The following is a 22605-nucleotide window of genomic DNA, read 5'->3' on the forward strand; positions in this document are numbered from 1 at the left end:
AAATAGTTTACACGTCATGCATGTGTGGTTAACGAGGGTTCGGAGGCTATGTGAGACAGTGTAAATGAGGTTAAAATTAGATGCTAGGGTGACCAAGGTTGGATTTTTGCAGAAATATTGGCAATGAGATGTAATTGTGAGCTTCATGCTGTAGGCCTAATTGAATCCCAGGCTGCAGTACAGACCGTGTCTTTTCCAGATTCCCACCATAGGACTTTCCCCATCTGGCTTCATTGACCTTACCCTCCACTAGAGCTAAAAATGAACTGCTGAGTCATTTGCCAGAGCAAAACTTCACACAGTGAAACAGCAGTGGTGAGGGATAGGCTAGCTGTAACGTATTCTGAAAAGATGATGAGGCAACAAACAGACCATTTATAGTTCAAATCTACCACACTCACCATGACTGGATAATTATGACCTTTACTCCACACTCAGTCTAACTAAAACCTGACATTTCAGACTCCAACACAAAGGCTGGTGTTTCTTGGGCTTTGGCAGGTGGTGACAGAGCTAAATGCCAATACACAAGAGGTCTGACTGTAGTGCTGGACTGACTCATCAGTCCACTGTCTGGGTAACATATTGTAATGCTACTGAGACAAGTGAGACACTGGTTCAAGATGATGTTGTCAGGGGCTTTTCTAGTAGCCTAGTGCTGCCTTTGGTATGTAGCAAGTCTCAGAATTCCTTTAACTAGAGGGCTTCATTTGAAAAGCTGAGATACCATCATAGAGTAGAGCATCAACCTCAGTCCAACAAGATTTGAATTAGCCTTCCAGTAAAGGAGCATGACTATTACCAGTCATCAGCTTTAAAGAACAGTGATATACGAGGTTAACCAGCCCACATTAATGAGTGCTAAGCTATAAGGTGAACAGGTGAACCACTCCACCCCTCAACCATACCTCAATCTCTATCCCAGTCGCAATACTGGTCTGTCATTGACTAGGCTGCTGTAATGAGATTAAAGCTACTCCACTATGACTAGGCCTATGCACTCAGAACCTCGTTCCACTGAGTGCACACAGCCTGGACCCTCTCTCTCCCTGAGGGAGCACTTTCACTCCACCCAACACTCCTACAGACCACTTTAGCACCCCATGATGAAATGTCCAAGTCTGAAAATAGACCTTCACCAGGGAGAGGTGTCCAAGCCTCCTCCTGAAGACCTACAGCGTATGCAGGGTTTTGTTCCAGCCTTTAAAGCAGGGCTGGGCAAAAGCCTGCATACCCAGTAGCTTTTATGTGTACACTAACCCTGCTCAATAATGAGAAGAAAATAAGACATTCCTCATTCAAAACAGCATCCAACATGTCCTAGCTGGGGATTCAACCCTTTTAACAATACTGCGTTTGCATTTTAATATGCTATTTCTATCCTTTAAGAGCGGTGAAAATAATAAAGAATAGCCTGAAGGGTTAGGGTCAATTCCATTTCAATTACGGTAGCCTAAATTCAGAAAGTAAACCAAAATCACATTTTTCCCAATGAAAAAGCACTGAGGAGAATTGGAATTGGAATTTCAGTGTACTTCCTGAATTGACATGGATTTGAACCCTGATAGGCTGTAGTCTGGAACACCACACAGACTATCATGGTACTAATTCAAACTAGGCTACAGCTATTTTGGGGGGATTAGCATGGTTTAAGAGGTACAAAAATTCTAGGGTTTATGCAACCCATAATGGCCTGGCTTGATTTTCAAACCATCTTCCAGACAGTATGAAATAGGCTATGCTAAGATTGTTACTTGTTGGATTGTTGAACGAGCAATTTCAGAAAGAGAAATTTCAGAGTCTGGAATATAAATATACACTAAATATACAAAACATTAAGAACACCAGCTCTTTCCATGACAGACTGACCAGATGAAAGCTATGATTCCTTACTGATGTCACTTGTTAAATCCACTTCAATCAGCGTAGATGAAGGGGAGGAGACAATTTAAAGAAGGATTTTTAAGCCTTGAGCCAATTGAGACATGGTTTGTGTGCCATTTAGAGGGAGAATGGTCCAGACAAAAAAATGTAAGTGCCTTTGAACGGGGTATGGTAGTAGGTGCCAGGCGCACTGGTTTTTCACGCTCAACATATTCCCTGTGTGTGTAAAGAATGGTTCACCACCCAAAGGACATCCAGCCAACTTGGCACAACTGTGGGAAGCATTGGTGTCAACATGGGCCAGCATTAGTCTTATTCTAACATTTATTAAATTGTTTTTCCCCCCTCAATCTCCACACAATACCCCAAAATGACAAAGCAAAAACAGGTTTTTAGAAATGTTTGCACATTTATTAAAAACATAAAAATTAAATATAGCATTTACATAAGTATTCAGACCCTTTACTCAGTACTTTGTAGAAGCACTTTTGGCAGCGATTACAGCCTCGAGTCTTCTTCGGTATGACACTACAAGCTTGCCACACCTGTAATATGGGAGTTTCTCCCATTCTTCTCAGCAGATCCTCTCAAGCTCTGTCAGATTGGAAAGGGAGCGTTGCTGCATAGTTATTTTCAGGTCTCTCCAGAGATGTTCGATCTGGTTCAAGTCCGGGCTCTGGCTGGGCCACTCAAGGACATTCAGAGACGTGTCCCGAAGCCACTCCTGCATTGTCTTGGCTGTGTGCTTAGGGTCATTGTCCCGTTGGAAAGTTTCACTTCACCCCAATCGGCGGTCCTGAGCGCTCTGGAGCAGGTTTTCATCAAGGATCTCTCTGTACTTTGCTCCGTTCATCTTTCCCTCGATCCTGACTAGTCTCTCAGTCTGTGCCTTTGAAAAACATCCCCACAGCATGATGGCACCACCACCATGCTTCACCGTAAGGATGGTGCCAGGTTTCCTCCAGACGTGACGCTTGGCATTCAAGACAAAGAGTTCAATCTTGGTTTCATCAGACCAGAGAATCTTGTTTCTCATGGTCTGAGAGTCCTTTAGGTGCCTTTTGGCAAACTCCAAACGGGCTGTAATGTACCTTTTACTGAGGAGTGCTTCTATCTGGCCACTCTACCATAAAGGCCTGCTTGGTGGAGTGCTGCAGAGATAGGTGTCCTTCTGGAATATTCTCCCATCTCCACAGAGAGACTTTAAAGCTCTGTCCGAGTGACCATTGGGTTTATGGTCACCTCCCTGACCAAAGCCATTCTCCTTCGATTGCACAGTTTGGCCAGGCGGCCAGCTCTAAGAAGAGTCTTGGTGGTTCCAAACTTCTTCCATTTAAGAACGATGGAGGCCACTGTGTTCTTGGAGACCTTCAATGATGCAGACATTTTTTGATACCCTTCCCCAATCCTGTCTCAGAGCTCTACAGACAATTTCTTTGACCTCATGGCTTGGTTTTTGCTTTGACATGCAATGTCAACTGTAGGACCTTATATACAAAGGTGTGTGCCTTTCCAAATCATGTCCAATCAATTGAAATTACCACAGGTGGACTCCAATCAAGTTGTAGAAACATTTCAAGGATGATCAATGAAAACAGGATGCACCTGAGCTTAATTTCAAGTCTCATAGCAAAGGGTCTGAATACTTATGTAAATAAGGTATTTCTGGTTTTTATTTGTAATAAATCTTCTAAAAACCTGTTTTCGCTTTGTCATTATGGGGTATTGTTTGTAGATTTCTGAGGATTGTTTACTTAACCTAACTGTTATATTATAAAATAAGGCTGTAATGTAACAAAATGTGGAAAAAGTCAAGAGCTCTGAATACTTTCCGAAGGCACTGTATATACATATAGAGTATACACACACACACATACATAATGATGTGCATAGGCAGTATGGACAGTATATGAATAGAGTAGTTGTGTATAGCAGTAGTTATATAGAATGAGCCATGACTAGAATACAGAATATACACATTTATACAAAGGGTGGGTCTAATCCTGAATGCTGATTGGTTAAAACTGCATTCCAGCCGGTTGTCTATTCCACAAGTTACCAACGGCTACATCTATAATGTTAAAATGCCTATTTACTCTGTTCCATCTAACTGCGCAATCCACTGTCTCATCATCCCAGGCAGGGAAGTTATACACTTGATCTCCACTAGAAAAAGCATCTGGACATTATCTCACATTTCTTTTAGACTAACATTTCGTTTCAACAGCGGAGATTTGTATAAATAAACCTTGCTGTCTGTGTCTCTGACATTTGCAACATTGTTTCAATATTAATATTCAATCTCCAGCTGTCCCATAGAAATGAAGGTGTCGGCGCGAGACAAGACAGGCAGGCAGGCAGCGTTTCTCAACCAGTCGAAATCATGAATCAGCTGGCATCATTTTTATGAATATATACAAAGGTAAACGAAACGAAGTGCATCTAGCTTGCAGTCTTTCCAGCTTCAGTTTGAAGTAATTGTGTTAGCTGTGTTGTTGGCTAGCACCTCTGAAAAACAGTGTCCTGACGAGTGAGCAATTTTTCTGTGCCAGGCGAAATCACACTTCATTAGCTCATTGTTATAGATGTATCCATATAATTGTCTCTAGAAAACAGCTTAAACAAATGCAAATGCAGCTACTTAGCTGTTTTTCTGGCTGCACTTTTTGATGTGACTAAGTCAGCCATAGTTGGCTAGCTAGAAAGCAAGGAATAAGAACGTTGTCAGCCAGTATGGCAATGCAACATTTAGAACAAACAACTGGGATACAGAACATAGATACAGAACAAAAAGACCGTTGCGGTGACCATATTACTGCCACACCGGTGGTCACGAGTCATGAAGGCAGTCAAATACCACAAGACCGTTTAGTCAGTAATTAGGCTTCTCCAAGCTCTGATGCTGCTGCTGGTCATTAGTAGCCTACCAAACTTGCTAACTGCCTGGTACTCCGCACTCTATTGTCCCGCTAATCACTCTGACATCAATGCAAATGTAATCGAAAATCTAATCAAACACTTCATGAGAGCCCGTGAGCTCAGGTTGCGCAACATTTCCATAGGCTATGTAATTGCGGGAGAAAACAGAGTGATGGCCACTAATAAAAATACAAAGATCCCATCAGCTTTCTATAGGCTAGGCCTACTATATTTATTTCTCAACTTCCCTAATATTAAGCACATTGCTTATACTTACAACAGCAGTATAGACTATCTGGCTGGCATGAAGAGAAAAAAACACTGGGAAAAGCGTCCTCCATTCACTAATTAAGTGCATAGATGACATGTATTTTTTCCCGCTGCCCCTGTTTCGATACAGCTGCATGATAATGGTCCATTCTAAATCAAAAATGAATTTTACACATATACTATATAGTAGAGTTGAAGTCGGAAGTTTACATACACCTTAGCCAAATACATTTGAACTCAGGTTTCACAATCCCTGACATTTAACCCTAGTACAAATTCCCTGTCTTAGGTCAGTTAGGATCATTAAGAATATGAAATGTCAGAATAATAGTAGAGAGAATGATTTATTTCAGCTTTTATTTCTTTCATCACATTCCCAGTGGGTCAGAAGTTTACATACACTCAATTAGTATTTGGTAGCATTGCCTTTAAATTGTTTAACTTGGGTCAAATGTTTCAGGTAGCCTTCCATAAGCTTCCCACAATAAATTGGGTGAATTATGGCCCATTCCTCCTGACAGAGCTAGTGTAACTGAGTCAGGTTTGTAGGCCTCCTTGCTCGCACACGCTTTTTCAGTTCTGCCCACAAATTTGACTTTGTTATCCTTAAGCCATTTTGCCCCAACTTTGAAAGCATGTTTGGGGTCATTGTCCATTTGGAAGACCCCTTTGCGACCAAGCTTTAACTTCCTGACTGATATCTTGAGATGTTGCTTCAATATAGCCACATAATTTTCCTACCTCATAATGCCATCTATTTTGTGAAGTGCACCAGTCCCTCCTGCAGCAAAGCACCCCCACAACATGATGCTGCCACCCCTGTGCTTCATGGTTGGGATGGTGTTCTTCGGCTTGCAAGCCTCCCCCTTTTTCCTCCAAACATAACGATGGTCATTATGGCCAAACAGTTCTATTTTTGTTTCATCAGACCAAAGGACATTTCTCCAAAAAGTACGATCTTTGTCCCCATGTGCAGTTGCAAACTGTAGTCTGGCTTTTTTTATGGTGGTGTTGGAGCAGTGGCTTCTTCCTTGCTGAGCAGCCTTTCAGGTTATGTCGATATAAGACTCGTTTTAATGTGGATATAGATACTTTTGTACCTGTTTCCTCCAGCATCGTCACAAGGTCCTTTGCTGTTGTTCTGGCATTGATTTGCACTTTTCGTACCAAAGTACGTTCATCTTTAGGAGACAGAAAGCGTCTCCTTCCTGAGCGGTATGACGGCTGCGTGGTCCCATGGTGTTTATACTTGCATACTATTGTTTGTACAGATGAACGTGGTACCTTCAGGTGTTTGAAAATTGCTCCCAAGGATGAACCAGACTTGTGGAGGTCTATAATTTCTTTCTGAGGTCTTGGCTGATTTCTTTTGATTTTCCTGTGATGTCAAGCAAAGAGATGCTGAGTTTGAAGGTAGGCCTTGAAATGCATCCACAGGTACACCTCCAATTGACTCAAATCATGTCAATTAGCCTTTCAGAAGCTTCTAAAGTCATGACAATTTTCTGGAATTTTCCAAGCTGTTTAAAGGCACTGTCAACTTAGTGTATGTAAACTTCTGACCCACTGGAATTGTGATAGTGAATTATAAGTGAAATAATTATAAGTGAAATAATCTGTCTGTAAACAATTGTTGGAAAAATTACTTGTGTCATGCATGAAGTAGATGTCCTAACCGACTTGCCAAAACTATAGTTTGTTAACATGAAATTTGTGGAGTGGTTGAAAAACTAGTTTTAATGACTCCAACCTAAGTGTATGTAAACTTCCGACTTCAACTGTAAACTGAAATTAGGCGAACTACACTGCTCAAAAAAATAAAGGGAACACTAAAATAACACATCCTAGATCTGAATGAATGAAATAATCTTATTAAATACTTTTTTCTTTACATAGTTGAATGTGCTGACAACAAAATCACACAAAAATAATCAATGGAAATCCAATTTATCAACCCATGGAGGTCTGGATTTGGAGTCACACTCAAAATGAAAGTGGAAAACCACACTACAGGCTGATCCAACTTTGATGTAATGTCCTTAAAACAAGTCAAAATGAGGCTCAGTAGTGTGTGTGGCCTCCACGTGCCTGTATGACCTCCCTACAACGCCTGGGCATGCTCCTGATGAGGTGGCGGATGGTCTCCTGAGGGATCTCCTCCCAGACCTGGACTAAAGCATCCGCCAACTCCTGGACAGTCTGTGGTGCAACGTGGCGTTGGTGGATGGAGCGAGACATGATGTCCCAGATGTGCTCAATTGGATTCAGGTCTGGGGAACGGGCGGGCCAGTCCATAGCATCAATGCCTTCCTCTTGCAGGAACTGCTGACACACTCCAGCCACATGAGGTCTAGCATTGTCTTGCATTAGGAGGAACCCAGGGCCAACCGCACCAGCATATGGTCTCACAAGGGGTCTGAGGATCTCATCTCGGTACCCAATGGCAGTCAGGCTACCTCTGGCGAGCACATGGAGGGCTGTGCGGCCCCCCAAAGAAATGCCACCCCACACCATGACTGACCCACAGCCAAACCGGTCATGCTGGAGGATGTTGCAGGCAGCAGAACGTTCTCCACAGCGTCTCCAGACTGTCACGTCTGTCACATGTGCTCAGTGTGAACCTGCTTTCATCTGTGAAGAGCACAGGGCGCCAGTGGTGAATTTGCCAATCTTGGTGTTCTCTGGCAAATGCCAAATGTCCTGCACAGTGTTGGGCTGTAAGCACAACCCCCACCTGTGGACGTCGGGCCCTCATACCACCCTCATGGAGTCTGTTTCTGACCGTTTGAGCAGACGCATGCACATTTGTGGCCTGCTGGAGGTCATTTTGCAGGGCTCTGGCAGTGCTCCTCCTGCTCCTCCTTGCACAAAGGCGGAGGTAGCGGTCCTGCTGCTGGGTTGTTGCCCTCCTACGGCCTCCTCCACGTCTCCTAATGTACTGGCCTGTCTCCTGGTAGCGCCTCCATGCTCTGGACACTACGCTGACAGACACAGCAAACCTTCTTGCCACAGCTCGCATTTATGTGCCATCCTGGATGAGCTGCACTACCTGAGCCACTTGTGTGGGTTGTAGACTCCGTCTCATGCTACCACTAGAGTGAAAGCACCGCCAGCATTCAAAAGTGACCAAAACATCAGCCAGGAAGCATAGGAACTGAGAAGTGGTCTGTGGTTACCACCTGCAGAACCACTCCTTTATTGGGGGTGTCTTGCTAATTGCCTATAACTTCCACCTGTTGTCTATTCCATTTGCACAACAACGTGAAATTTATTGTCAATCAGTGTTGCTTCCTAAGTGGACAGTTTGATTTCACAGAAGTGTGATTGACTTGGAGTTACATTGTGTTGTTTAAGTGTTCCCTTTATTTTTTTGAGCAGTATATTACAATTTTAGCAACCAGGAAATCGCAGAGCGATTTCTGCATAGTGGCTTGGTTTTTGCTCTGACATGCACTGTCAACTATGGGACCTTATATACACAGGTGTGTGCCTTTCAAAATCAGGTCCAATGAATTGAATTTACCACAGGTGGACTCCGATCAAGTTGTAGAAACATCTCAAGGATGATCAATAGAAACAGGATGCACCTGAGCTCCAATTCAAGTCTCATAGCAAAGGTTCTGAATACTTATGTAAATAAGGTATTTCAGTTTATTTTTTAATACATTTGCAAACATTTCTAAAAACCTATTTTCCCTTGGTCATTATGGGGTATTGTGCATAGATGGATGAGAAAAATGTATAATTTAATCAATTTTAGAATAAGGCTGTAACGTCAAGGGGTCTGAATACTTTCTGAATGCACTGTACGTCGTGTCTGAGCCATTGAATTGTGACTCCACTTTGTCCCCTTACGGTTGTTTTGCCTCTGATTGCCTTATGGTGGTCATTGCTGGTTTGTAGACTAGGGCTGGGTTTTATACCGTATTTGACTATATACACCGGTATTTATGCACAGAACGGTTGGAGTTTTTACTTTACCTTCTATAATGGTATATGTTTGGTTTGTTAAATGTGATAAGCAACTCCGGCATGTATAATGTCTGTTTTTATATTTTACTTGTTTGCTACTTGAGTCCTCTCTCCTTCTCCTGCATGCCGCTAACCACACCAAGCCTTGCCCCGTCACTCAAGGAGAGAGCAGTTTCTCGACCAGAGTTACAAGCACTTTCTTGCCATTCACTCTGCAAGATCAAATGATGCAACAATGTTGGTGACATGCTGCTTTCCACAAGTGTTCTATAATTACACTATTAGTTTGTGTATCTTATTTTCTGTGTTACATGAGTAGGAGAGAGACGAAGCAGGTACGGGGAGTAACATATAATAAATAACGGACATATAACAAGACAAGCACAGCGTCAGCAAACAGAAACTAAGACAAAAAAAACAATCAATGCAGCAGCGGGGAACAGAGCTGGGGAACTGTCAAATATAGGGGAGGAAATAAACAGGATATAAGTGAGTCCAATAACGCTGAATGCGTGTGACGAGGGAAGGCAGGTGTGTGTGATGGATGGCAGGAGTGCATGATGAAATGTCATCTGGCTCCCTCAAGTGCCTGGGGAAGGGAAGAGCGGGAGCAGACATGACAGTACCCCTCCCTCTTGGGATGCCACCTGGTGTCCCACCTGGGCGAACCGGCCGAGACATGGGCAAGCCAGTTGGGGCGTGAAAGCCCAGCGAACCGGCAGGAGTGTGAGAGCCTGGCGAGCCGGCCGAGGCATGAGAGTCTGACGATCCGGCTGAGGCAAGACGCCTGTCGATACCGCAGCAGAAGGGGAGCCCGATAATCCAGAGGAGTGTGTCGTGGGATTGGAAGCCACCGACCCAGGAAAACCTCTCGAGCCAGCCAGGGCGTGAAAGCCTGACGGGCTGGCTTAGGCACCCCGGTTCCATCAGTGGCAGAATCCACCCCGACGTCACCAACAAAACAAAAGACAAACAAAAACTCCTGGACCGGCTGGGCGAACAAGAACTGACGATCCGGCTAAGGCCGACGTGGGATGGACGCCATCCGAGCCAACCGGGGCAAGGAAACCTCTCGAGCCAGCTAGGACGTGAAAGCCCGATGAGCTGGCTAGGCTTCCCCGGTTCCATCGGTGGCGACCCAGAGCCGCTGCCACCACTCCAACCAGAACGCCAGTACTCCCCGATGCTTCGTATGTTAGGCTGCTGCATTCTGAGTTGATGCTGGAGAGACGAAGCAGGTACGGGGAGTAACATTTCATAAATAACGGACATATAACAAGACAAGCACAGCGTCAGCAAACAGAAACTAAGACAAAAAAAACAATCAATGCAGCAGCGGGGAACAGAGCTGGGGAACTGTCAAATATAGGGGAGGAAATAAACAGGAGATAAGTGAGTCCAATAACGCTGAATGCGTGTGACGAGGGAAGGCAGGTGTGTGTGATGGATGGCAGGAGTGCGTGATGAAATGTCATCTGGCGCCCTCAAGCGCCTGGGGAAGGGAAGAGCGGGAGCAGACGTGACAGTCTGAACACTACTGTTTAATAGTTTGTCTTTTTTTAGCCAGGTGTTGCTAAAATAATGTGTTAGCCGCTAATGCTAATCGCTAGTTAGCTGGCTAAATGTACTAAGAGTCAGAGCAAACGTAGCTAGTTAGCTTATACTGCCTGGTACCAGTGCTGGTATAGGCCTATATAAGCATGTTTGTGCAAAGGTATCTTGTCAGAGAGGAATAGGCGAAGCATGAATATGTTGGTTAGCTTGCTAGCTACATGAAGTAAGAAAGCATGAAATGTAACATCTAATTAGGGTCACCTGGAAACACTGACCAGCACTTTGGTTCCTACCCTGTCAATAATTCCTCACTGGCTTATTCATTCGTTGTCATGTCAAACAATGTATTCAAGGTGCTGCCCACTATATTCCAACTATAGAATTAGAATAATCATTATATTTCCATGATTCCAACACCAATTAACTACGCCTACATTTTTTGCCCAAACCATGCTGCGTGACACAGTATGGAAGTTATGATAAAAGTGAAAGAAATGCAGAAATTTATGAAAATGCTGAAAATGATTTTTGTTTAGAGTTGGATTGAATAATATAAATGGAGAAAGCCCCATTGAAATCACTTATAATTTGTGTTGCCACCCTAGGGTCATGAGATACTCAGAAAGCATATTTAGAACATTTATTATTCAAAAACATAAAATACCTTCAAAAAAATTGTAATATGCTATTTTGTCCATATCGCCCAACCCTGCTGTACACATCCATGTTCCCAGTCACCTTGCTGTGGTTAAATGTGGGGGTTCGTGCCTTTAGCTTTGTGCGAATGCTGACATCTATCCACGGTTTTTGGATTGGATAAGTTCTAATTGTCACAGTGGGAACAACATCCTCTATGCACTTCCCGATGAACACAGTCACAAAGTCAGTGTATGCGTCGATACTATTCTCAGAGGTGAACCGGAATATTTCCCAGTCCACGTGATCAAAACAATCTTGAAGCATGGATTCTGATTAGTTAGACCAATGTTGAACAGTCCTTACCACGGGTGCTTCCTGCTTAAGTTTCTGCCTATAGGTGGGGGAGGAGCAGAATGGAGGCGTGATCCGATTTGCTAAAGGGAGGGTGGGGGAGAGCCTTGTAGCTGTTCCAGAAGGGAGAGGAGCAATGGTCCAGAGTGTAGCACGTGAAGCAGGAAATGTGTAGATAGAATTTCAGTAGCATTTTTCTCAGATTGACTTTATTAAAGTTCTATTTCCATCAGCCTTCTGCCACAACATAGGGCCTAGATTTGGTAGAATAGGCCAAGACGTTATCTCCCAGTCTTATCTGTTATTCAGAGCAGACAGGGCTCCTGAGCTCCTGGTCATCTCAGTCACAGAGCCTGTCTCTAGCAGTGACGTGTCCTGCGCTTGGGTGAGCCTGGTGATTTGGTTCTATTGTCATTCTGCCAAGTGGAAGAACCAAGATTGCGTGAGAGAGGGAAGGGATTGAGTGGGTGAAATTGAACATGACAGAATATTCTGCAGTGATGTTGACCTCCACTCTGCTTGGCCAACAAATAGTGTCCTCTCCTCTCTCCGCAGCAGACATAAGCAATATGTTCCCAGATAGCACACATACGTCTGCCCAACATAGGTACGAGGATACTAATCTGGAAGATGCCGTTAAGACAGCGTTGCTCATTGTCAAGACGTCTTGCAGATGTATGTAGAATGCCTACATTGTAAATTCTGCAGTTCTACATCGTTTATACGTCGGCCAGACATCAACATTTTATTCTAATGTCTCGCCGACATTTTCCCAATGTGCAAACAATCTCCAAATTCCATATTTTCCACACAATTTGATAGGTTGATTAAATGTGTGCGTGTTACCTTGGTTTGGAACATCAAATCGCAAAATTGAATCGCAATATGTATAGAATCGTGAGAATTGCAATACATATTGTATCGGCATCAAAGTATCATGATAATATTGTATCGTAAGGTCCCTGGCAATTCCCAACACTACCAACAAAGCAGGGCCACATCAACAACGCTACTGGAGTGAAGGAGTTTTGAAGCCAGAGGCAGGTGAGTTGCGGAGTGGGTATAATGGGACTGAGTGACCAAAGACAAGCTCAAACATGGCATCTGCATCTTCCTCACACGTACAGGACTGAAACAGCCAGCCACGCTAACCATTACACACAGTAGTCTCTTTGTGAGGTGTTAACACTCCAAGAGAGGTATGTTTTCTGACAAGCCTTTATTATAAATGTGTATGCAAGGAGGGGGAAGAAAACAGTCATACATTAGCCCAATGCAGGCCATGGGTCATACTAATGCACTCCCAAAAAGAGCATTCAAAGAGAACAGAAGAGATTTCCCCACAAAAATAAGCTAGTCGAAAACAACGTTGCTTCTTTGATTAAATAAATCACTAAGCTACACAAGTCTGAATAAAATGTCCTATAATCACCAAAGCCCTGGCAGTAGCAATGAATAGACCATGCCCTTAAATTATCCTTATTTATTCTGTCCCATAACGGAGAGAGAAGGTAAGGATGTTTAAGCGTTACATTTGTCAGCATGCAATCCAGAGGCTAGATGTTCTCAATGCCATTGCGAATTGGCTCATTCACCTCCTCCCATCTAGTACGCAATCTTTCTAATTTATTCAACAGTCACCACAACGGACAAACAGAGCAAAGCCAAAATGTGTCAAACTGACACACTGGAAATAGGCCAATGTCTTATGAACAAAAACACCACACTCTCCAGTCTTAGCCTTTTCCCCATACAGCTGAATGAGCTCATCACATTTCAACACAAAAAACCATGCCCTTACTGACAGTGATTGCCAATTTGCCAGGCATTAAAAAACACAGAACAGTCAGAGACTTAGGCACAAACCGATATTGCTGCAAATAAAAGCTTAACGCTTTTACATAACTCAACATTCAAAGGAGTGCAGCTGTAGACTACATTTAAAGACAAGTGACTTCATAAGCCTGCGTAATGGCTTCAGTAAGTGGGATGCGGCCTATCAGGTAGATACGAAAACCAGCAGGCTCCGGACTTGAATACCCCTGCCCCAATCTAATCTTACACAGAAAGTCTGATACCCAAATCACCATACTGATGCATGCCCAGCTTTAGCTCCTCTGTATGGCAGGGAGAAAACAGTTAGACACACTGTGACATCAACAACTAAAAGACAAACAATTGGACCATCTTCTCAAAATAGCATAGCAGCAGCAAATACTTTTGTAGTGATGGGGAGAGGGAAATCGATAGTTACATATCGGGATATTATTTTTGACAATATATCGTATTGTTTTGACAATATCGCAATATAATTTTTTGCACTGATTGGCTGTACCTGTACCTTCACCAAAACTCCATTATTTTTGCATCATAGCTTGTTCTCAATCTTCTTTTTAAATAGGGAGCTACTTTGTTTTCAGCACTTTTATTTACCTGACAGATCAAACTTGTTTTCTCATGTTCTCTCTTGTCTCTCTTTAGCAGACTTTAATTTATTTAACCTTTAATTAACTAGGCAAGTCAATTAAGAACAAATTGTTATTTTACAATGATGGCCTACCCCAGCTAAACCCTCCCCAAGCGCTGACGACGCTGGGCCAATTGTGCACCGTCCGATGGGACTCCCGATCAATGCCGTCTATAGTGACGCCTCTAGCACTGAGATGCAGTGCCTTAGACCGCTGCGCCACTCAGGAGCCTTATGGTGAACAATATGTTGAAATCAAATTGCAATGAAAATCACAGTATCAAATCACAATACATATAGAATCGTGAGAATTGCAATACATATTGTCCTGTACAAAAATGAATTTGTTGCGGCAAACTTCCCCCAAGTTTGTGGCAAACTTGCTGCAAACGAAATAGTGTGCCACAAAATGTTGCCAGTAGTTTGTAAATGTTTGCCACGAGTGGTGAATCTGCAACAAGCCTTTGGCAACCATAATATTTATTGCCACTAGAGACAAACAGTTCACCCAGAGTCTTTTTTTCTAGCAAAGAATTCTCTCAAGATTCTATTTGAATCTGTGGCAACAATATTTATTGCCACTTGCGGCAAACAGTTTACCAGAAGCCGTTTCTTGGGAACACATAAGTTCCAAGACCAGTCACCGTTGACGACCAATCAAGGGGATTAGAAAAATATGTTGGAAAATGGAAACCAAGCCATCTAGCTAGCTTTCTACCAAAGTTGTAATAAGTTAAACACTCACCGGACATTTTAAAATTGTGTTAGCTAATTGATGCCTAGTTAGCAATGTCATGTTTTATGGGATAGAGAAACACATTTTGTTGATACCAGCTTCAATATGTTTGTGTCACTGACTGGCTGGCGCTTATCTAGACATGATATTAGCTATTATATTTTTGCGCAATTAATGTAATAGCTAGCTAACTAATGATTTCCCTAAACACTTACATTTTTAGGTGAATACGTTGTTGTCTTTTAATACCAATATGCATGTTAATATGCTGGTGTCACTGTTCAGTAGCATATTAGCTAGCACAACAGCTAAGGTAGCAACAATAGGAGCTGACTTGACATCAAAGCAAAACTTAACTTTTGCAGATGGATACCCTTCCCCTACCCATGGTGTTGAAAGAGGTTGTATTGGGAGGAGGATGCATCAACACCCTGGAAAGATGTTTATAATGCACCCACTCATAACACTTTTGAGTGAATCGTCTTCGAGCTTGAAAAGGTAAGCAAATGAATGTATTATTCTCAGAAATGTAGCCCATTCTTTGTAACAATTCGATCTTTCATTGCTGTAAACTAGTAGCTAGCTCATCTTGATCATGTGTTGTTCCTTCTCTCTTTCTAGAAGCCATCAGTTACAAGGCAAAAAGACAGATTGAGGCCTTTAATCAAACTGAGGACAGAGAAATGTGCACCAGGGCAAGGCTTTGTGCATGCATGGCTTTGAGATGTCAGTTAACAATTATTCATTTTGGAAACATAATATACATTTCCATATTAGGCATAACTCAATTTTATGTTGCGTTTTCTTTTGAAGTCCCCAATCTAGGTTGAATATCATAATTAGTTGATTAGTTTGAATCAATTGTGTTGAGGGCTGGAAAAAAATCTTGTATACTGTGGCCACACATTTATACAAGGCAGAAACTTTATTTCCTTGCTGAAACATATAAAGAATGCCAGTTCCAGTGAGAAGCATAGCAACATCGAGGTAACTTTGTAACAGCTGACCCAGTTTTTCAAAAGCCAAACCCACCCGCCAATTAGCCGCTGAGTCTACCTTTTAAGATGCCAAAATATAAAATGTTTCAATATCTTGTTTTTGTTTTCTGATCATTTCAGTGCATCCATTCAACAAGCATTGGATGAAGGGATGCCACAGGGCCGCCATCTCCAACATACACTCAAAAAGGCAATAGTTCTGAACTGGGTTCAATTTAGTTTTTGTTGGTTTAATTATTTATTGTCAATTATCTTATCTTTTAAACATCCATTGGTTGAAATATATTGCTCAGTAATCACTTGGCTCATGTCAATTCTGTATATGCCCCTTTAAACAGCCTAAGATCAACATCCCCAAAGTGTTCACATTTGTGACTCGTTTCAGGAAACTAGTCGTATGTCACACTATTTCACAGGAGCAAAATGTTGTTTTTTTCTAAATGTGTTTTTGGCAGAAATGCCTTCAGGAACATGTGAACGTTTGTGCCTTAATAACAAACATATTTCATCCATAAATACAAATAAAATGGTTAAATTACGAGCCTAGTTGGTTTAGCCATGGAAAAAGACAGGAACCTTCCCACTAGCCATAATTGGCTAAGAAAATGTATGGGCTGGACATGCCGGGAGATGAGTTTGGATTGGTCTGCTATGTAGCTCGCTTCTGTATATAACATGAGCTGTTCACAGTATGTGTTGACAGTCCTTTCTACCGCGCCGTTTTTGAAAGATATAACGTGACATTTTTTGCTACTTTTCTCAACAACATTGATTCCTTGAATTTAGCAGGTGCTATCGACAGATCAGTAGGAAAAAGTGATGGGCTACATTCTGCACACGCTACGGTCAGTGTGAACCGGAGTTAAAAATGGTTCCTGTCTGCCGTGTAGCGTTCATGTATACAGGTAAGAGTCTAGCTACATTTTTCCATATATAAGTTTCTAATTTTGTCAGTCATTTTTATTGCAAGTTAAAGCATACTTTTAGTCATCTAGCAAACATTAGCTTGCTGGATCACTAGCTAACATTACGTGTATGATCTGTGTAGTAATATTATTCGAATCAGAAATGTATTTGCATTGCTAGTTATAGCCTAATGTTAGCTAGTTGACATTGAACCTAGTTTGTTAGCTTTAGCAAACTGCAGATTCATAATACAACTGACAATGTTTGTATTGGTAGTGGTATGAGTTGGGGTTACGTCAGTTCATTGTCTAGCTAGCTAGCTACATGTCTAAACAAAAGACTACACTTTGGCTGGATTATTACATGACCCATCAAATTAGCAGGTGTGTCTGGGGGTGATAACGGCCCTCGATTCTATTGTATTTTGTGTACATGTGTACATGTCTAGACAATAGTGACCCATTCACTTAGCTAGATGTGGGTGAGGGGTGGTTAAAGCATTTCCTGCACATGACCCATCAATTTAGACAATTGTGTCAGGTAAGCGTAATCTAATAACGATAAAATATTTTTTATCTGGACACTTTCTGTTTTTGGATATTGCCACTATGCAAGTATAATCACTGTACCGTTTACACCTTCTGTTTATTTGTGCATGTGACAAACTTAGATTTTACCACATGGCCTCACATGTGATTCCTTAAAGAGATGGGTGGGACTAGGGTTGCAAAGGGTTGGAAAAGTTCTGGTAAATTTACGGAATTTTTTCATGGGAAGTTAAGCTTGGGAATTTGGGGAATTTTGCTTAAATTCATCAAAAATCATTAGCTTATAACAGTGAACCTTTTTTGTGGAATACACATAAGGCAATTCTAGGTCTTGTAGCATATTTTGGTTAAACTATCCCCAATTCAATGGAATTGCAACCCTCTGCATGCACAGTGCATTCTTCCATAACATGTACACTCATCCATCACATGTACAGCTGATCTTCAAGATCTTGCACACTAAAGAGATGCTATTGAGCCCACACTACTACACTGTCTGAGCCAAGGACTACATGGTTTCTGGTAAGTTTTGATTACAATACTGGGTGGGGTGAATATATTTTATGACATATACTACCGGTCAAATGTTTTAGAACACTGACTCATTCAAACGTTTTTTCTTTATTTTTACTATTTTCTACATTGTAGAATAATAGTGAAGACATCAACACTATGAAATAACACATGGAATTATGTAGTAACCAAAAGTGTTAAAGGGAGAAAAAAAAAAAAAAAATATATATATATATATATATATATATATATATATATATATATATATATATATATATATATATATATATATATATATATATATATATATATATATATATATACATTTCAGATTCTTCAAATAGCCATCCTTTGCCTTGATGACAGCTTTGCACATTCTTGGCATTCTCTCAACCAGTTTCACCTGGAATGCTTTTCCCACACTCTTGGAGTTCCCACATATGCTGAGCACTTGTTGGCTGCTTTTCCTTCACTCTGTGGTTTGACTCATACAAAACCTTCTCAACTTGGTTGAGGTAGGGGGATTGTGGAGGTCAGGTCATCTGATGCAGCACTCCATCGCTCTCCTTCTTGGTAAAATAGCCCTTACACAGCCTGGAGGTGTGTGGGTCATTGTCTTGTTGAAAAACAAATGATAGTCCCACTAAGCGAAAACCAGATGGGATGGCGTATCACTGCAGAATGTTGTGGTAACCATGCAGGTTAAGTGTTCCTTGAATTCGAAATAAATCGGTGTCGCCAGCAAAGTACCATCAGACCTCCTCCTCTATGCTTTAAGGTGGGAAATACACATGCAGAGATCATCCGTTCACCCACAACGCATCTCACAAAGACACAGAGGTTGGAACCAAAAATCTCCAATTTGGACTCCAAACCAAAGGACAAATTTCCACCGGTCTAATGCCCATTGCTCGTGTTTCTTGACCCAAGCATGTCTTTTCATCTTATTGAAGTCCTTTAGTAGTGGTTTCTTTGCATCAATTTGACCATGAAGGCCTGATTCACACAGTCTCTGAACAGTTGATGTTGAGATGTGTCTGTCACTTGAACTCTGAAGAATTTATTTGGGCTGCAATTTCTGAGGCTGGTAACTCTAATGAACGTATCCTCTGCAGCAGAGATAACTATGGGTCTTCCAATCTTGTTGCAGTCCTCGTGAGAGCCAGTTTCATCATAGCGCTTGATGGTTTTTGCGAATGCACTTGAAGAAACTTTCAAAGTTCTTAATGTTCCGTATAGACTGACCTTCATGTCTTAAAGTAATGATGGACTGTCATTTCTCTTTGCTTATTTGAGCTGTGTCACAACACAACTGATTAGCTCAAACGCATTAAGGAAAGAAATTCCACAAATTACCTTTTAACAAGGCACACCTGTTAATTGAAATGCATTCCAGGTGACTACTTCATGAAGCTGGTTGAGAGAATGCCAAGAGTGTGCAAAACTGTCAAAGGCGAAGATTGGCTACTTGAATAAACTCAAATATACAATATTTTGATTTGTTTAACACTTTTTCTATACTACATGATTCAAAATGTGTTATTTCATAGTTTGTCTTCACTATTGTTATACAATGTAGAAAATAGTAAAAATAAAGAAACCCTTGAATGAGTAGGTGTTCTAAAACTTTTGACCGGTAGTGTACATAATTTTTTTTGTTAACTAGTTAGTTTTTGCTACCATGTGGGTTTTAGCTTGCTTGAGCCTGCTAACTGAGTGTTAATTCACCTGTTTCCATACACGTTTCATTTTAAAACATTTATCTTACAAAGGAGTTATTTAACTGCTTAAATATGTATCTGTACATGGAATTGTATTTATTTTTTACAAAAAACGATTTAATCTTTACAGGAAAATGCCATGGGCACTATCTGATGTGGAGACATTTCACTACAGCTAATGTAGAAGGAAAAGCTATGTACATTTGCAAATACTGTGCCAAATCATATGTGAAGAATGCAACAAAGATGCCGACTCATCTGGCCAAGTACATAAAGTCCCTGCATCGCTCACAACAAGCAACCTCTGACAAAAGTCCCTCTACTTCTATTCGAGGTGAAAATGATGAATCAGACACCTTATCGATAGCAACAGCTCATGGTCCTCCTGGAATCAGACGTTTTTTTGACTCAATGGAGGAACGTAGTCAGAGATGCTGATGAATGTTTTGCTCGATCTGTGTATGCAACTGGTTCACCTCTGATGCTCACAGGCAATGTGTATTGGAAGAGATTTCTGAATGTTCTTCGCCCAGCATACACCCCTCCAACCAGACATGCTTTATCTACTCATTTGCTGGATGCAGAGTTCAACAGAGTTCAAGTGAAGGTCAAGCAAATCATAGAGAAAGCAGACTGTATTGCAATCATCTCTGATGGGTGGTCGAATGTTCGTGGGCAAGGAATAATTAACTACATCTCCACCCCTCAACCAGTATTCTACAAGAGCACAGACACAAGGGACACACCAGTCACTACATTGCAGATGAGCTGAAGGCAGTCATCAATGACCTTGGACCACAGAAGGTATTTGCACTGGTGACAGACAATGCTGCAAACATGAAGGCTGCTTGGTCTAAAGTAGAGAAGTCCTACCCTCACATCACACCCATTGGCTGTGCTGCTCATGCATTGAATCTGATCCTCAAGGACAGCATGGTACTGAAAACAATGGATACACTCTACAAGAGAGCCAAGGAAATGGTTAGGTATGTGAAGGGTCATCAAGTTATAGCAGCAATCTACCTCACCAAGCAAAGTGAGAAGAATAAGAGCACCACATTGAAGCTGCCCAGCAACACCCGTTGGGATGGTGTTGTCATCATGTTTGACAGTCTCCTGGAGGGGAAGGAGTCTCTCCAAGAAATGGCCATATCACAGTCTGCCGATACGGACAGCCCCATCATCAGGATCCTCCTGGATTATGTATTTTGGGAGAGAGTGGTAAGCAGCCTGAAACTCCTGAAACCTATAGCAGTAGCCATTGCACGGATTGAGGGAGACAATGCCATCCTGTCTGATGTTATGACTGTTGCAGATGTAAGAGGAGAAATCCGTACTGCCCTGCCCACTTCACTGTTGCGCCAAGCAGAGGAAACTACAGTTCTGAAATACATCAAAAAGCATGAAGACTTCTGCCTGAAGCCCATACACGCTGCAGTGTACATGTTGGACCCCAAGTATGCTGGCAAGAGCATCCTGTCTGGTGCAAAGATCAACAAGGCCTATGGTGTCATCACTACTGTGTCTTGCCACCTTGGCCTGGATGAGGACAGGGTTCTTGGCAGTCTGGTGAAGTACACTTCCAAGCAAGGGCTTTGGGATGGAGATGAGATATGTTGGCACTACTGCCATATTACATCAGCCACCTGGTGGAAGGGACTTTGTGGATCTGAGGCTCTTTCCCCTGTTGCCTCCATCATCCTCCAAATCCCACCAACATCAGCCACCTCAGAGCGCAACTGGTCCTTGTTTGGGAACACACACACCAAAGCACACAACAAGCTGACCAATACAAGGGTTTAAAAATTGGTGGCCATCCGGGCAAATTTGAGGCTTTTTGAGCCTGACAACGAACCATCCTCAACAAGGTTGGAAAGTGACAGTGAAGATGAGGCCTCAGAGTTTGATGTTCAAGAGGTGGACATTGAGGAGGTCCAGGGAGAAGACATGGAAGCCTGAGAGGAACACAACCAAAGCTTTAGTTTCTAGACTATCATTTTACAGATGTATGTTGAAAACGTTTTTGGGAGATGCGATGGATCATTGGGGATCATTCAATATTCCCTTTTGTTGTTCAGTAAAATCATCCCATGTGAAGAGTCAACTCATTTAATTAAAGTTCAATTCATAACTAAATGTTTGTTTTATTTATTTATTGGAAGGATTTAATCATTTGCAATTTTGTCTACTTATTATAAAGGTTTGTTTGTCTCCATATGATATGGTAAATATATCCAATGCAAAAAACATCTACATTTAAATGGTATTAATATGAATTTGCATATATTTCCATATTCCTGTTAATTCCAAAGGAAAGTTTCCACCTCTGAATATTCCCCAAAATGTGCAACCCTAGGTGTGACTAAGGCTTATTAAGAGGGTGTGAACGATGCTGAATGGGTGTAGACAAAGAACTCTCCAGTCGGTGTACCAAAACATTCAAGGTGCATTTTCTCAAAAGTGGGGTTTCAAGTTTATCAACTTTCAAAGCAGAATTACTTTCCCATTGTTCCTCAACTGCAGTGTATGATATTCAATTTTCTAGCTCTGTGTGTCTGGTTTTATCCAATGTAAAAAAACACTTTCAAATTTTGCTACATAAGGCCACATCCCTCATGTTAATGTTGTAGCTACATACAAATATTAAATAAACAATTTATTTGGGAAATATCCAGTCTGCTCTTTTCTTCATTAGCATTCTGATTTCAAGCTGTATTGGATTTACTTCTGTTAAGACATTGAATACATGTTGTTTAGTATATTTAGATCTGTGAGAAGCAAGTTCATTTAAAGTTGAGATTTGGTTTATATAGATACAGGGGCACAACTTTCACTGGGGACGTGTCCTCCCCCCCCACACATTCTGAAATTGCATTTTTGTACCCCCCAGTTCTATCATTGGAATGTGACACAAAACGAGGCTACGGTGTGCTTTAGGACCATGCGGACGCCTCCAAGCGGTCGGCTCTGACTGGATTTTAAAAAGCGGTATTATAATAATTGTCCTCCCACACTTCTAAAACCAAAGTTGCACCCCTATGTGGATACATTTTAATTATAACACACAGTAACACAAAAACGGATCTAATTTCCATATTCTGACATAGTTTGCAGCAAACAGTATGTT

The 22605-nt window shown here is 41.7% G+C and overlaps 2 protein-coding genes across 2 annotated transcripts in view; one reads left to right on the top strand and one right to left on the bottom strand.

Annotated features, from left to right (window-relative positions):
* Positions 1-22605, bottom strand: part of LOC106572346 (bridge-like lipid transfer protein family member 3A) — a 61821-nt gene that overhangs the window by 37955 nt on the left and 1261 nt on the right. The window lies entirely within an intron of this gene.
* Positions 17431-22140, top strand: LOC145860912 (uncharacterized). Its single transcript, XM_082962121.1, has 2 exons — positions 17431-17766; positions 19609-22140. The coding sequence occupies exon 2, from the start codon at positions 20316-20318 to the stop codon at positions 21279-21281; it is 966 nt and encodes a 321-aa protein (XP_082818247.1). The 5' UTR covers positions 17431-17766; positions 19609-20315; the 3' UTR covers positions 21282-22140.

Source organism: Salmo salar, chromosome 15 (assembly GCF_965601325.2).
Source record: "Salmo salar chromosome 15, fSalSal1, whole genome shotgun sequence".
In the NCBI taxonomy this organism is placed as follows: domain Eukaryota; kingdom Metazoa; phylum Chordata; class Actinopteri; order Salmoniformes; family Salmonidae; genus Salmo; species Salmo salar.

Bases quoted from the DNA above. Each gene is read 5' to 3' on its own strand.
- LOC145860912 (XM_082962121.1), top strand. From the start codon at position 20,316: ATGAAGGCTGCTTGGTCTAAAGTAGAGAAGTCCTACCCTCACATCACA.